General features: G+C 36.1%; 2 protein-coding genes across 4 annotated transcripts; one reads left to right on the top strand and one right to left on the bottom strand.

Annotated features, from left to right (window-relative positions):
• Positions 1-1014: 1014 nt before the first annotated feature.
• On the top strand, positions 1015-7110 carry ATP6AP2 (ATPase H(+)-transporting accessory protein 2). Of its 2 annotated transcripts, XM_034972540.2 has the most exons (9): positions 1015-1167; positions 1237-1367; positions 1459-1557; positions 1973-2116; positions 2718-2864; positions 3462-3591; positions 4157-4296; positions 4644-4685; positions 5842-7110. In XM_034972540.2, the coding sequence occupies exons 1-9, from the start codon at positions 1068-1070 to the stop codon at positions 6010-6012; spliced, it is 1104 nt and encodes a 367-aa protein (XP_034828431.1). In that variant the 5' UTR covers positions 1015-1067; the 3' UTR covers positions 6013-7110. The 2 variants fall into 2 exon arrangements, with proteins under 2 accessions (XP_034828431.1, XP_034828432.1); XM_034972541.2 differs by lacking the exon at positions 4644-4685.
• A 651-nt stretch (positions 7111-7761) lies between these two features.
• stck (LIM zinc finger domain containing stck) lies at positions 7762-14869 on the bottom strand. Of its 2 annotated transcripts, XM_034972542.2 has the most exons (9): positions 14711-14869; positions 14543-14601; positions 12607-12720; positions 11936-12048; positions 11002-11194; positions 10359-10500; positions 10113-10229; positions 9526-9667; positions 7762-9336 (listed from the first exon to the last, which is right to left on the bottom strand). In XM_034972542.2, exons 2-9 carry the CDS (start codon positions 14548-14550, stop codon positions 9146-9148), a joined length of 1020 nt encoding a protein of 339 aa, XP_034828433.1. In that variant the 5' UTR covers positions 14551-14601; positions 14711-14869; the 3' UTR covers positions 7762-9145. The 2 variants fall into 2 exon arrangements, with proteins under 2 accessions (XP_034828433.1, XP_034828434.1); XM_034972543.2 differs by lacking the exon at positions 14543-14601.
• Between the last annotated feature and the right edge of the window lie 984 nt (positions 14870-15853).

Below are 15853 nucleotides of genomic sequence, written 5' to 3'. Positions count from 1 at the left end.
TATACATATATTATATTATGAGAATGTAGACTAGAATTTTTTTATAAAGCAATTAGTTCAAAATAAAAATAAGGTCAAAGTAAAATAGTATTAAATAATTGCTGTCATGGTCTCATTAAGTATCTGTCAATAGAATAAAATATTTAAAAATAGTTAGGTAAGAGTTAGGTAGGTACTGTAAGAATTTAATTTAGTTATGTTGCAATTATTTAATCTTACAAGGTCTTAGTTAAAATGTCATTATCAGATGTCATTAACAGGTGCGTCGCGTTATTGAGGTTTATGCAGTTAAGAATTCTTGGATATTATAAAAGCATTTTAAGGTTTAGGGTAGGTACCCCGTAGGTTTGTTAATAGACAGACAGACAGATAACAAAGTGATCCTATAAGGGTTCCGTTTTTCCTTTTGAGGTACGGAACCCCAAAAATATGGTTTTTGATTCATTATAATAGAACTATCTAAACTAGGTACGGTATTCGGTTATATTTTTTTTTCTTGTATTGTTTTGTAAGCTGAATAAACTTCTATTTATTTCGAGGTTAATGTATATTAGTCCCGTACCTACTGTTTGTTGTCGTAAAAAGTGTCGTTATTTATTTGTCTGCTAATGTACCACGCAGGCGGAACTTGCCGAGCACAGCAGGAACTAGGAAGCTAGGAAGCCTCTGAACTGAAATTGCTCGCAGGGGGGGGGGAGGGGAGGGGATTCCCAGAGCACGGGTTCCGGACGTGAAGACGTGATGCTATTGCCTTTAAGACAAGTATTAGGTAGAATAGAGAAGTATGGTGGTGGTACAAAGTAGGTATAGGGGTGCTGAAATAAAACGCTGATTCTTGAAGTCTAATTTCAAAAACATACAACCTCAGGTCTTTGGTATTGTAAATTATTCAAAATTGTCTTATTCTACAAAATATATACATAAAACTTATACCAATGTTACCCGTTTTACTGGAAAACTGCGACCTAATGTTTTACTGGCGCAAGCATGTAGTACCGCTATCCATTTGATATGGATCATAATTCATTGACTAAAAAAATATTTTACTCTGGCAATACCTTAATCATATGACTGATGACAGTCTGCTGGTCTGCTACTACTATTTTTCAGGCAAAATGGGTGGAACAATTGTATTTTTTTGGGTTACCCTGGCTATATCTGCAATTGGTAAGTTAATAAAAGCTTTTTCATTTATTAAACGACGTGTACCGAAACTATAATGAATTTTTGGTCTAGGTTCCAACGCTTCGGGTGAATTCAATATATTGCACAGTCCGGAGTCATTGAAATTTTCTGGATCTAGTAAAACTCTGGAAAGCCTTCTCAAAGAAATATATTCTGCATCTCTTGGCATGTCCGTAGAAGAGGTAAGTCAAAAAAATATTTATCTATATCACATGATATTAAGTTCCTCGTTATAAACGGTTTTATAATACTTTTTCTTGACTTTCTATGCAGAATGCAGATTGGAACGGCTTAACAATAGTTGATCCTTTCAACAATCCTGAGGCAGTGTTAGAAGTGTACATCGACGGTGTGCCTTCACTAGGTGAAACTGTAAGTATTTATGTTGGATTTATTAAACCTTCATTTTTCACACACACTTAATAGTTCAATGATTTCTTGTTTAATTTTTGTCCCCATAAGTTAAGAATAGGGTATTGCATTAAATATAATTTTTAAGTTTTGTCAATTATAGATGAAATAAAATGCACTCTATATTACTTGCATAGAACATATATTTTTCATATAAACTAGGTATTTAGTATATTGTGTCTGCCCTGTTGTCCAAAAAATTGACCAAAATTACACTTAACTGTCTATCACAAATTAAAAGGGGTCAATCATTATTTTGGTGTTACCTAGTTTGGTGAGCAATATGATATTTAAGTAATATTATTTTATGAGTTTTTAAGTAGGTATATAAAGTGTAATTAATTTAATTTATAGTAACATAGACTTTGTCTTTTAGGCTGGCTTAAAAACTAAAAAATTTCCTCTGATTGTTGATGAATATGAACCAGATACATATGATGCTGTGAGGCACAGAATCAAACAAAGGTTTACCAATGGAGGCAACAACTTAGTTAACATCAGACTGTCTGATCCTGATGATGTAAGTTATTTTTGTGTACTCACTTTATTGTTTTATAAATATGTAGGTATAAATTGCTATACAAGCTAACAGGGAAGCAAGGAACTGCATATCATTAGTCACGAATAACGGACACAAGGCACATGCACATTGCGGTGTCACATGTCATGTAGGAGATGGTAGGATGTCGGCTAAGGATCAATAATAATAAACCTCCTTCCTCTTCATGGTTGCCGATAAGTATCTATAGATTGGATAATATAAAATTCATATGGACTCCTTAGTGTAGTCTAGTCACTCGCTGCGACCCGCTGTGCTCAGTATGCGCTGGACCTATATCTACTTGATATGCAACTCGATTCTGTGAAACCTGCATCAATCATTATTACAATCATAATTGTTGTGATTGGCTGAATTTATGGCATTCTTATGGCAAAAACACATTGTAAAAGAGTGTCGGCCAATCAGAGGTGATTGCGATCGTGATATTGTAGCTGTCATTTTACCGTAATCGAGCCTCAGGTTTATACTATAATAGTTTCAAAATAGCTCAAATAATACTGCTGCAGTAAATTTCAGTTCAAAAATTAATTAATTTTAATTTTTAATTTATTCATTGCAGTTAGCATCCGTGGCAAATGTATTTGGTAAAGTTGTTCCGCCCAAGCTTTCCAAACAGACATACCAGTATTTGAAACTTAATAAAGATAATGAAGAGGATTACTTGTTCCTTTATGAACTGGAAGTGTTGAAGTTATTGACTGCTAAAGTAAGTATTATTCATACTAATCCATAAATATTTTATTTTTATTTTTTTATTCAGATACAAATTAGCCCTTGTCTGCAATCTCACCTGGTGGTAAGTGATGATGCAGTCTAAGATAGCAGCGGGCTAACCTGGTAGTGGTATGGCAGTTTTTATGACCCTTTAGTAATAAAATAAATAAGCCCTCGTTCGTGTACGTTTTTCGCACCACAATGACTGAACCGATTTGACTGGGAATGGAGATACCCCCTAAATTAACACATAGGCTAATTTCCATCCCGAAAAATCAAAGATTTCTCACAGGATTTTAACAAAACCGATACGGACGAGTCGCAGGCATCATCTGGTTAGTTAATATTTTACCTTTGTTTTGTGTACAGCCTGAACAAAATGACTTCTCGCGCCATTTTAACTCTATGAGTCAACTGTCATGACAAAAGTACGGTTCACTTTTAAAATAAAGACTAAAATCGTACTTTTGACATAAAATTTGACATATAAAGTTAAAATGGCGCGGGATTAGTCATTTTCTACACATTATACGTTGACGTACCATAATCAAATAAAATTAAAAATGTCCTGTTCTTTTACTATTTTCAGGTTAATTCTGGTGCAATCTCTGCAGACAACATTGTTGATTATTACAATATCAGATTCAGTTCCCTTCACGCTCTGTCGGACTACCATGGCCCTAACTCCATGCAAACTAAAGAAGCTAAGAATCTGCTTGGTAAGTTTTAGTTAAATTATTATAATACATTTTATTTTTAATTTCTACTTGTATAAGTTTTATTGTCATTTTGGATGATTTTTGATATCATTAAGGAGCATAGCGGTTAAGGCATAGACCTCCTATTAGGGCATCTTGGACCGACACGCAAGCACCTCTAACTCTTCGTTCTTTTTAAGCAATTAAATAAAACATCGTAGGAAACAGCTGCATACCTGAAAAAGTTCTCTATAATATTCTCGAAGGTGCGTGAAGTCCGCCAAACTGCACTGTAATAGATTATGGCCTAAACCCTTCTCATTCAATTTAATGCAAAAAGTCTCCTAATCTTGAACAAATTCTAACATAAGTTCTATGAACTGTTTTGGCTTTACTAGGTGTACCTATTCATTCATAGGAATTAAATATTCAAGTGCTGGAAGACGTCCGTTAAAAGCGAAATTCATACGCATTATTCAGTGAAAGCAGTTTTCAATGGACTAAATAACAATAATTTTAATTTCTATCTTACGGTTTTTATGATCAAGGCATTCATTTCCACTAATATGTGTTTTGCCTGCGACAGCTCACGCCCTGCAAGAGCTGAGCGACGCGTTCGTGAAGGCGTACTCGGGCTCCGTGCTGGTGTCCGCCGTCACCACCGACGTGGCGCACACCCGCCGCGTGCGCGCCGCGCCCGAGCTCCGCGCTGACAAGCTCCTCGAGGTGCGTATATAGTGTACCACGCCCAATTTTGTAAATGGGTTACGCCAGAAGACTCGTTTCGACACCTCCTTCATTCAGCTTACCTTCTCGAACCTTCATAGGCTCGCTTAATTTAGGACCTTCTTCGCAAGCTTCTGCACTTTACAAAAAACGCTCGAGGAGTAGGACATACAAGACTGTGTGGAGTCAGAGTTATTAGGTTTAGCTACCGAAATTGTACTTGAAATTTCCATTTAAAATTACCTTTAGTTTGCATTAAGGTATACAAATTTCTGGATTTTTCTTTCCTCGAACGATTGCTTGTGGCCGCCTAGATACTTCCTTATTTATATAATATTATGTTGTAGGATGTGGCCCGACAAGGCAACAGCAGTGGCAACGGAAATAAGGTCATTTGTATTTTTAGCAAATTAACTTTGACTGATGTAGTGTTGTTAGTGTTATGAAGCTCGAAGCCTTTTAGTCCAGTCTTTTTAGCATAAAAAAGTGAGCAATCTCGGAATGAGATGAAATAAGCTGTATTTTGGTATATACCTACCCTCATTTTGGCGTTCTAAAAGTGGTTTCAAAAGTCACGTAAAATTTCGTCCATGTGTTTCCGAGGTTGATCGCTAATTTGACTGGACTATTTGTATTTTGTACAGTATTGACATCTTTAGTGCTTAATTAAATAGTAACATATTAACGAGCAGTAACTGGCTGCTGGCACTACACTAAGATGCTGGGTAGTAACATTTTGAAGTAGCAACACTTTTCACCATTTGGCGTAACTGAACTTTAACATGATTAACCTTAGAATGAGTAGGTACTAATTCTGTATTACATTACTTAATATCATGCTGTTCTTTGTCTGATGTTATGAGTTTCATAATTATTAATGGAAATTAATAATAATAAAAGTAATATATAAGTAACTAGATGATGTGCGCGACTTTGTTCAAGTGGGTTGAGGTTTTCTAAAATCACATCGGAACTCTGATAGTTCAGGATAAACAGTTCCTGGGATGCAAGCTTTCTTTGTACCTTGGTTAAGCAGATGGGCTCTTAAAAGGTTACAATATTACTATGGATGACAGCTTTAAAATATTTGCCTTTATTACATTTTGACTCTTATCTGTAAAAAGTGTCTGCTACATGGTACTAAGCAGATTTCGACGAAGGTGACCTTGATCGGCCAACGATCGCATCTGTGGCCAACAAGGCATTCCGTCTGTTCGAGGAGTATTTCTTAACATTTGAAAGAGCTGGATTTAAAAAAAAGATGAAAAAAAAAATTTGTTTCCCAGCCCGCTTTTTTTGTTGTTGTCTTTTTATAATTTTGGCACTGAGATCCCAAAACCACGCCAAATCTCTGTACCTATACTTAATTGAAAACCCCACTGTTATTTATTAGTTTTAATTTTTCACATCTGTTGGTAGTCTCCACTAGGTAACTGCCTTTTTTTTTTGCTTAGAAACTTGAGGGTCGGTCTTTAATGAAAAATAACTAAAAAATAAGTATCAGTAACGTGTCAGCTTTAACATAAATACGATGTTGTGTTACAGGAAGACAACTACACGGCTGACTACGCAGCTATATTCAACATCATCCTGTGGTTCAGCGTGGTGTTCGCCTTCGCGCTGGTGGCCATCGTGTACGCCATCATGGACATGGACCCCGGCAGAGACTCCATCATCTACCGCATGACCAGCACGAGGATGAAGAAAGACAACTAGACGTCTTGTCTGTCGAAGACCTACGCATAATTTACGCTTACCGAGTATTCTGTCAGTCCTATTCTTTTTCTCCATCATCAACAGTTCAATTATTATTGCTTGAGTCAGTTTATTAGCCGTGTTAAATTATGAGCGGGCTAAACGAATTTGTAAACAGTTTACAGCTATAGTATGATGGCGCAATTACCTCTGAATGGCTCATACGCCCTCACTATTTGCTACAATGCACAGTAGCAACAAGAATGCTAGAAACTGTTGCCAAATGCCAATTACAGTTTACTGCAATATGATAATTTAATCGCCCATCATCTCGATGCTAGCATCTTGTGTCACCTAAACCATTGGACAATTGGCTTAAGGTGACGCAGGACGCTCGACCAAAATTGGCAGCGCACGTGGGTAACATGTTTGCTTTTCACTTGACATTGTATGAGAAAGTTGAGAGGCACGATGATTTTCACTGAAATCAAGCGCGCGAAAAGGGTTTAGGAAAAGTATTTTTGAGAAAAAACTGCTGAATTTATGTTTGCAAAGTAAAGTTATTTCAACTAATGAATAAATAAACAACGTCTAATGATAAATTGTTTTAGAATTTTCATATCCCTAATCTTATTTATTTACGCCCAAAGTTGTCATTAATTTAGTGTTAAAATAGGAATCTTTTGAGCCTCGTAACTTTTGAATCAATATTTTTTTCAATATTTTATATATCAATAAACCTAGATAATGACGAGATAAATCGATATAATTCTTAGTTTTGTGCGTACAATATCGAATATTGTTGTATTTTCCCTCCTACGTTTGTATGGAGAAAGCACCGAACTGAGCTGCCTTAACAACTCTGTAGGTGTTAACTATGCTATAAGTGTTCACTGTTCAGTAGTATTTATTAGTATATTTTCCAACATTCGAAACCGCTTAGCGGAAAATTTCCTAGATTTTATTTTTCCAGAGACACAGACACCCGTTTCTGTTATAACGAGGTAATTTTAGTGTATAAAATATTAACTCGTTAACTTATTGTATTATTAAGTGTAAAGTTAATATTATGTGAGTTGTAATTAATATGTTCAAAGTAATAAATTCGTTTTATTTAAATTTGTTTTTATCTCTCCTATATTTTTCTTTCAAGGGCACCCAATTAATTAAATCAATTATTCTACATAGGAATCTATGACCGGAGTAGTAACTAAACAAATCGACAGCCAAAGATATCGATTTTTACAAGTCTATTGAAAATTAGAAGGCTACGTTCAGACGGCAATATTTTGTTTCGTATGAACCTGTAAGGCACCATCTCCACGGATGAGAGAATCACGAGTATATCCCTACTATCGTCGGATGAACAAAAACTGAGTCGGGAGATTTTTTTAACACAAAATAATATCCCACAAAAACATTTCATGTTTTGGTTGCCAAGACTTACAAGTTCGTAATGCTTTCACTGTTAAAAAGTCATGAGATCGCTAGTAGAGCCAAGCCTCTAGCTGAGCTTCTATTTGTGTTGCCCGTGGGAGCTGTCCCAAGTCCAAAGTATATAGCTCTTAAGTGCTCTTGACTGTATCATATTTACAACAATAAATAACAAATAACTCTATTTATGTGTATGCCCTGACTCTACAAACCGTACTTTTTTACCAAGATGGTAAAAGAAAGTATGGCTTGGCCTTCAATTTTCCCTTGGCCTTGGCCTCAAATATTCCATTTTTCATGGCCCAGGAAGAGATTGAATGAAACAAAATATAATTCAATTATTATATTCAAAACATTAAGCACCATTGATTAAAATATAATTATTAAAATTAATATTTTATTTTAATAAACATTTCGTAAGTCTTATCATTCATATTATATTACAATGAGGTTCTTTCGCTTTAAAACAAGCATGAATCTAAATTATTTATTAAAGGCACAGATCATACATCAACATAGACATTAACTAACATTTACTTATTATTAGTGATACAACATTAAAAATAATTACTTATTTTGGTTAGTAAATCAAACCGCAGACAATTATGACTATTTTAAAAGATGACGCCAGAGACTGGATTTAGGTTTTATAAAAATCCTGCGGGAACTGGGGTTTTCTGCGATAAAATGTAGCCTATTTCATCATTAAAAATCTCGTGGTACCTCTTTGATTTTCCGGGATATAAGTAAGCTATGTCCGCTTCTGGGATGCAAGCTATCTCTATACCGAAAATTTACAAAATTGGTTAAACAGATGTGTCAAAAAGAGACTGAAAGCTTTACACTTTCGCATTTATTTTATAATATCAGTATGGATTACATACATATGCCTTGCTATTTGCGGCTGGCATGGCAGTTAATTTATACCTATATTAGTATGTATTAAATTAGGCAAAAATGTACTTAAAGCTAAATAAATGTATGAATGTATTCGTCATATTGTAAAAAATGCAATATGGAGCATATTATAATAGTATAAATAAAATAATATGTTGTATGTATTTTGTGTCATTTACTTGAAATTGATATCAATTGTGCTGTGCACAGTCTTCAAACTAAACTAAATTGAAATGTTCATAAATGATATTCTTTTTAGTAAAGACCATAGTGAAAAGGATAGCACAGTATTTAGACCTGTCAATTTAGTTTAGAGATTGTGTACGACAGAATTGTGAATTAAGTCGGATAAAATCTTACATTAGAATAAATCGTCATTATTTTAATTTTGTGATATCTCCTAAGATATTATTCTAAATTAAATAATACAGGGCAATTTTGGTCTAAATTAAATACTTGAGATGACCAACAATTTTATTTTGATAAGGATTAATACTAAGTCAGTAAAAATACCTTCGAAAGTGAGGCTTTGTCAACTGTCAACAAAAAAAAAAATACAAAATAAATTTATTGGATACACAAATTAATTTATTTACCGGGAAATAATGCGTGCTCATATGCGACGTGTATGTTACGGTTAGTAATACCAACGCCCGGGTTAGCTGAGCATTTACTCCGGAGCACAGAAGTGGAGGGCGGGATGGGCTTCCAGCGCAGTGTAGTGGCAGTGGCGGCGCACGGTGGTCAGTGTAGGGAGAGTTGTGGCTCATCGGCGCATGGTCCGACATGCTCCTCCGTGCACGGGGTGCAGCGTGTACTCAGCTCAGCGGCGCACGGTGTAGTGATGCGCGCGGCGCAGGCGGCGGCGCAGCTCGGCGGGCAGGCGCTCGTAGCAGCGGCGGCAGGCGGGGCGCTCGTCGTACTCGTAGAACTTGCTTCGCGTGCTGAGCGCCGTGTCGCACACTGCGCACGCGAAGTGGTGCACGCACCACGCCTTGTTCAGCGCAGTGAACACTGAAATTATAATTTTTTATCGACGTTAGGACACCAAAGTATATTTGAAGCACACTCGTTTCTGGATTGAACTGTTTGATAGTATGTCAGTCCATTCAAGCGCTTACGAGCACGAAGAATCCAATATTGTTAACATTTTTATGGGAAAATAAATAAGTAAATTCTCGTCGTGCGGCGGAGTGTACGTACCGTCTCCCGCGATGACCTGGTTGCAGACGTAGCATAGGTTTCCGAACAGCTGGTGGTAGTGCTGCTCGCAGTACGCCAGCCCCTTCTTCTCGTAGTGGCGGTGTCCGTGGAACGGCTTTTCACACTTGGCACATACAAAATGCTGCAAAACAATTTTCGAGTAAACAAATACTATTGTCTAGTGATGAATGTAATTTTTCAGTTAGATAAATGTTGATCTGACAAAATAGACAAAGAGAGGAGATGAGGAGGCTTGCGCGATCTAAGCAATCTTGACGGCGTATGGTTCTGGCGTAGGCCGCGTGGATAGGTATTACCTACGTGGAACCGAGGTCAACGGTGTAACTCAGTGCTTGGGATGGCGCAGTCCCGCACTGGGAGACAGAGCGCTGTCCAAGGTCGCAACAACTCGAGCGCTCATGCTGTTCCAATCTACATCTACATTTTAGAGATATTTAGGTTGTCGGGCATAAATAATGAAGTGATAATGCTATAAATGGCTGTTTTAGATCTAGAACTACTAATAAGAATGAGCAGCGAAATGCGCTTGTATGGGCAAGCGCATATGAAGTGTAACCATAATTTACCTCAACATGCCAGTGCTTTCCGAGCGCGGTGACGATCCTCTCCTCGATGGGACGGCGACACGCGCCGCAGATGGGGATGCCCATTTTATCGTGACAACGCAGGCAGAAGAGATTGTTCTGAAATAAATTTTTATATTATTTACTTTCTAAATCATTTGGTTTATCTTTACTTTCCTTTAAAAGTTTTATGATAATTAAAGTCGCCGTTGATCACGCCGCTGAGCAAAGTGAACATTCAATACATACGACGTCATTGGCCGCGTAGCCGGGTCGGTTCTTGACCTCCCTGGCGGTGTGGTCGAGCTCCACGCCGCACGTGGCGCACGCGAAGTGGTACCCGTGGTACACCTCGCCGCGGTACCGCAGCGGTTCGCCGTCGATCACGCCACTGAGCAATGTGAACATTCAATACATACAACTGAGCAAAGTAAAACAAATACGACAACAGCTATATTGTAAACCTTTGTAAAACAAAAACCTTTTTGACAGTGGCTCTCACTAGTAGTTTTATACAAGAAACTGTGAATGAAGAAACTGTAATTGCACTGTGGAACCGACAATTGTGACGTCTGGTAATGAAACACATCTGTTATCCACTACCGAGGTCCGAGTGACCAGCACTTTACCCATAGATACATTTTTAAATAGAATATCTCACAATAGTTTTTGCAGTAAAATAATTCACATCAAAAATAAATATCAATAAAATATATAAATCATATCATTAGTTGCATATAACTTATTTTAACTATTGTTGTTATAGTGTAGTAAGTATCTAATAATACACGCTCGAAGAGGCAATGTATTAATCAATAAATGAATTTGACTCCGATCAACAGCTGTTAATACTGCAATCTCAACTTCTCAAGTAATGAAACAAATACCATACTGGCATTTATGGCAGATGTAGTTCTGCAAGCCGTCGGCCTTGACGCGCGCGTTGCACGCGTGGCACAGCGCACGCCCCGCGTGCTTGATGAAGCCCGCGTCCGCCAGCTCCACGCTGCACTCCTCGCAGCGGAAGCACGCCGGGTGCCAGTTCGAGTTCATGGCTTTTATCACGCGACCGATCACAAACTCACCTATGGAATTGGGATTATGCCTATTTCAAAAATAAATTATTTCTTAGGAATTAATAAATAGAGGGTCTTCCAAAATTCGTAAAATCCACTTCCCCTGTTAGTTTTAAGTTTGCTAACAATTTTAAATTAACGATTTTACTAAAAAGTATGTCAAATTATTTCTTCAAATGTTTATGACGGCACCTTTATATACTTATTTCATATAAGCTCCCATACTAAGCGAGTGTTTTAACGTAAGTTGATGAAAAGTTTCTGATTTGACTAGTACTCATCATCATTATTACAGTCGAAATTGTTTACAACAACATCGTCATAATGACCCATGACGTATCGGTTATAATGTCCCAAAACCGTAATCCCTGCTACTTGTAGCATAAAGAGTTACTACAACTATAAATTTTTGCGACCAACTCAAGCGTCTGTGGCATCAGTGACACCGCGACTTAATAATCGTGCTCCCTTCAATGTTATTATAAAAGATTTTACTGTATTTAGAAGGGGGTTATTTACTTTTTAGTCACATAGTTCGAAAGGCTGATAAACGCTAGGTTCTGAAGGTGCTAGAATAGCAACCTCACACCGGAAAGCGCAGTGTTGGCAGACCGTCCACTAGGTAGGCAGACAACAAAGTCATAAGAGTTCTAGGAGACTCCCAATACATACTGAGGGGATTTTTAATTTACAAGACCAGAAACATAGTACATAATATAAACCAAAATGTACAGTAAGAAGACTACTTACGACACTTTCCACAGCAAGGAGCAAACAGCACTTGAAAGTCACGTTCGCAGTACTTTCGACCTTCAAATTCGTAAAATACTCCTTCTGGAAAGACTCGGAAACACTGCGCGCATCTGTAAGTATTTATTATAAGTATTTATTATCATCATGATCAACCCATCGCTGGCTCACTACTAATTACAGGATTCCTTTCATAAGGAGTAGCTAGGGTTTTACAGACTTCAGTCTTCACACACCTTTGAGAACACTATGGAGAACTCTCAGATATAGTCCGCAAAAAAAAGACTCCTCACACGCTATTTTTAACTCTATGGGTCAACTGTTGTCTGTTATGTCAAAAATACGGTTCACCCTTGGTTCACCTTTAAAATAAGGACTGAAATCGTACTTTTGACATGAAATTTGTCACAAAAAGTTAAAATGGCACGTGAGGAGTTAAATTTTACGCGTTATATGCAGGTTTTTACCCGACTACGGCAAAGCCATAAGGAAGGGTTATTTCACAATATTTTTCTATAGGTTAAAGCAAGATAATATTTAATTGCTTAAAACGAACATAACGCTGAAAAGTTAGAGGTGCACATGGGATAAAACCTGGGACCCCCAACTAAGAGGCAGATATCTTAACCACTATGATATCATAACAAAAGAGCCATAATAATTTTACTTACACAAAACAGCCTGTATGCCAAAGTTCACCATTGGAGTTCACAATTTTCTCATTAGGTTCAAAACCATCTCCACACCGGGTACAAAACATATTGTCCAAGGACATGGTAGCAATGCTGAAATATGAAAATGATTATTATAATTTACCAGTAGCAAATTACATAAACTACTGGTAGAAATCTCTTGTAAGTGTTTTCCTTAAAAGAGATTTCTACCTTAGACTTCTTTTTCTTTTTACTTTATACTCGTACTTTTCAATTTATTTTAAAAGTCATGTTACTAATTTTTGGTATGAATAAGCTAAAAAAAGGTAGTTATTTCATCAAACATTATGCAACTTTAAATAATACTATTTGCAACAGGAAAAATATTCAGTTATAACAATATATGTACATACATAGTCAAAGGAAAAAAATAATCAAGTTAATTTGAATTGAAATTTATGTGATGAGGAAATAATTTCCTCATCACATAAAATTACATATTTACTTGTTATCTACAAATTTAGTTTTCAATCTCAAATCAGAGGTGATCATAGAGTGGTTGTCAAAAGACAGCATTAGGCCTCCAGTTTAAGTCTGTATGTTGTAAAAGTCAACTGAGTAACATTTTACAATAAAAACTGTTAAATATGTTAATTCATTCCTGTGGCACCATATCTAATTAAATATATAAAATGATCCAACAGCCACCGCCTGTTCTTTTTAGTATGTAATTACAGGCTAAATCTTCGTGAGTAGCATCGGTTCGACGAGACGCCCAAACTTTCTTCTGCAAAAACTATCAAGAGAGGTAGTTATTATACTGCGCAGGTATAAAACATGTCAATTTGATGGGGTTTCGTAACTCGAAATTATCTGAATAACAGTTTTTTTAAATATTGAGATAATTGGATAATAAACTGGGAAAAACAATTATCCTACAAAATAGATAGTTTGATTGGAGTGTTCTCCTTTCTGAATATGTCCATATACCAAGGCCATAAAAATTAATTATTAATAACAGTTGATTTTTTGTATGCAGCTTAGTAAATATTTGTACAGTGGAATGGCCACATAGTCCTACAAATTTAGTGGTACCTACTTTTTCCAGTCCTATGCTTAGAAGTTGTCCATTTCACGGTAGCAGTTTTTTCATTAATAACAACTTAATTTTAATTTTTTCCTATCAGGAATAAAGTGTAGAACACAATTTTATTACTGTTCTAAAAACTTACTGTTATTCAGACAATTTCGACACCCCACTAAATCTACATAAAGCCTGTGCAGTACAACAGACTCTATCGAGAATTTTCAGAGAAAAAAACGTGGGTTTCTTGTTGAAACGACGCTACTCACGAAAATTCAGCCTGTTATTAATCACTAAAAAACCAGACAGTGGCTAAATTTATTATAAAATTATAGACTTCTAAATATATTTTTTATACCATTTTGTTTACATAGAATTCGTGAAATAGTTACAATTGTTTTGGCATAACATGCAGGGCCATATTTAGAAGAGTTTAATAAAATAAAACAATTTTCGATATTTTTGTAGGTTCATCAGGTTTCTTTAAACACAGCATATTCATAAAATCATAACCACCTACAGAATTATAAAATCAAGTACTTATTTATAGAAAGTTTAAAATGATTGCACTTTGCTGGTATTAAGGAAGCATTGTTTAGCAAGATGTTGTTCTTATTGTGTGTAAGTTAAGATAGCATTCATGATTTTTTAAATAATGTAAATTGCACGGTTATAACCCTACACAGCAGAACTTGGACGATAGGTTAGATCGTCCAAGCAGCAGAATGATAGCACCTCGAGTATATTATGTGCAATGAATACTATTTTTATACTAAGGATGAATCCGTTAATTCATAGGAATAGTGATCTGCTAGCCTTGATGACAGTATGATCTTGATATCTATAAGACCACTCCCACAAAATCCTTACCCAGGCATTTTTCACCACTAATTCGAAATACTACAAATAGTTACTTCTTGCGCTTTATTCTGTCGGAAATAAAAACAAATAAATTGAATAAGGAGTAAACTATGTTTTTTAAAATGATGTAATCAACCAAAATAGATAGAAATCGCCTTATGAGAACTTCTTGCTTACCTGTACTGTTATTCGTTGAATCCGCTCAAAACGGTTAGCTTAAAATAATTAAGAATAGCGTAATACACCAGTTTAATTAGCAAAAACTATAAATATGATCAATAAAAATTGAAAACTAAAATAAATAAAAATTGGGGAAAATAGTACATAGAATCACTTGTCCAGGGTCTTAACAGATAGAACTAATGTTGTTTAATATAAAAGTCTCCATAATTTTAGTTTGTGCAATTAGAACTAGATGGCGTTTTATCAAAAAATAAATTACGGTGCGACAAGGCTCTCTTGGCGCGTGGCGAAATCGGAACTAACGGTGCCGTCAAGTGTCCCCTTTGTTCTTGTTTGAATATTCTAAGCCTTTGTTCTCCAATAGCGCCCCCCTGTCAATGTCAATCAAGTGGCAAGAGAGCCTTGTCGCACTGTAGTCTGGTATCTCTACGACTTCCCATAAAGCAAATTAAGAAGAAGAAGAAGATCTCTACGACTCAAAAAGTTTTATTTACTACTAGGTGCTACTAGCCACAGGACACTATTACTCCTATGCTACTAGCTGAAGCCCGCGACTTCATCCGCGTGGAATTAGGTTTTTAAAAACACTGAGGGAATTCTTTGATTTTCCGGGATAAAAAGTAGCCTATTTCACTCTCTAGGTCTATATCTATACATATACCCATAGACTATATGTATAGTCTATAGTATACCCATGCAAAAAATCACGTCAATCCGTTGCACGTTGCGACTTGATTGGAGGACAAACCAACAAACAAACACACTTTCGCATTTATAATAAGGGTACTATAGCAACCTTGTATAGTAACCTTGACATCCATGTTTGTGCCACATTTTTGTTTACGCAGTGTTACTGCATCCGTGATCCATCCATTCAAGTGTACTGCTGGGATATTCACTTATAAATTCATGCTAAATTCAACATAACCTAATACCTATAGAGAATGCAGTACAAAAATCATGTGTAAAGAAAAAAAGAAAAATTTAGTTTTAAATAATAAATTACGGGTTTTGTTTTATTACCTCAACTTTTAGTACTGAAAGTACTTCTTTCAATGTATAAAATAATAAATAATGCGGCCGAACTAAGAATAAGACTGAATTTCTGCCATATTGCGACGTGTACCTAAGCGGGAT

The sequence above is a fragment of the Maniola hyperantus genome, chromosome 10, assembly GCF_902806685.2.
Source record: "Maniola hyperantus chromosome 10, iAphHyp1.2, whole genome shotgun sequence".
Lineage (NCBI taxonomy): Eukaryota > Metazoa > Arthropoda > Insecta > Lepidoptera > Nymphalidae > Maniola > Maniola hyperantus.
Note: the sequence above shows the minus strand (reverse complement) of the source record. Positions and strands in the feature narration are given on the sequence as shown.

What these genes read in the sequence shown, in the direction of transcription:
- ATP6AP2 (XM_034972540.2), top strand. Translation starts at nt 1,068, where the DNA reads ATGACTGATGACAGTCTGCTGGTCTGCTACTACTATTTTTCAGGCAAA. An exon ending in CCTGGCTATATCTGCAATTG is followed by an intron (nt 1,168 to 1,236) that starts GTAAGTTAATAA and finishes TTTTTGGTCTAG; the next exon opens with GTTCCAACGCTTCGGGTGAA. An exon ending in TTGGCATGTCCGTAGAAGAG is followed by an intron (nt 1,368 to 1,458) that starts GTAAGTCAAAAA and finishes CTTTCTATGCAG; the next exon opens with AATGCAGATTGGAACGGCTT.
- stck (XM_034972542.2), bottom strand. An exon ending in TCCTTGCTGTGGAAAGTGTC is followed by an intron (nt 11,195 to 11,935) that starts GTAAGTAGTCTT and finishes CCAATTCCATAG; the next exon opens with GTGAGTTTGTGATCGGTCGC. An exon ending in GCTACGCGGCCAATGACGTC is followed by an intron (nt 10,230 to 10,358) that starts GTATGTATTGAA and finishes AATTTATTTCAG; the next exon opens with AACAATCTCTTCTGCCTGCG.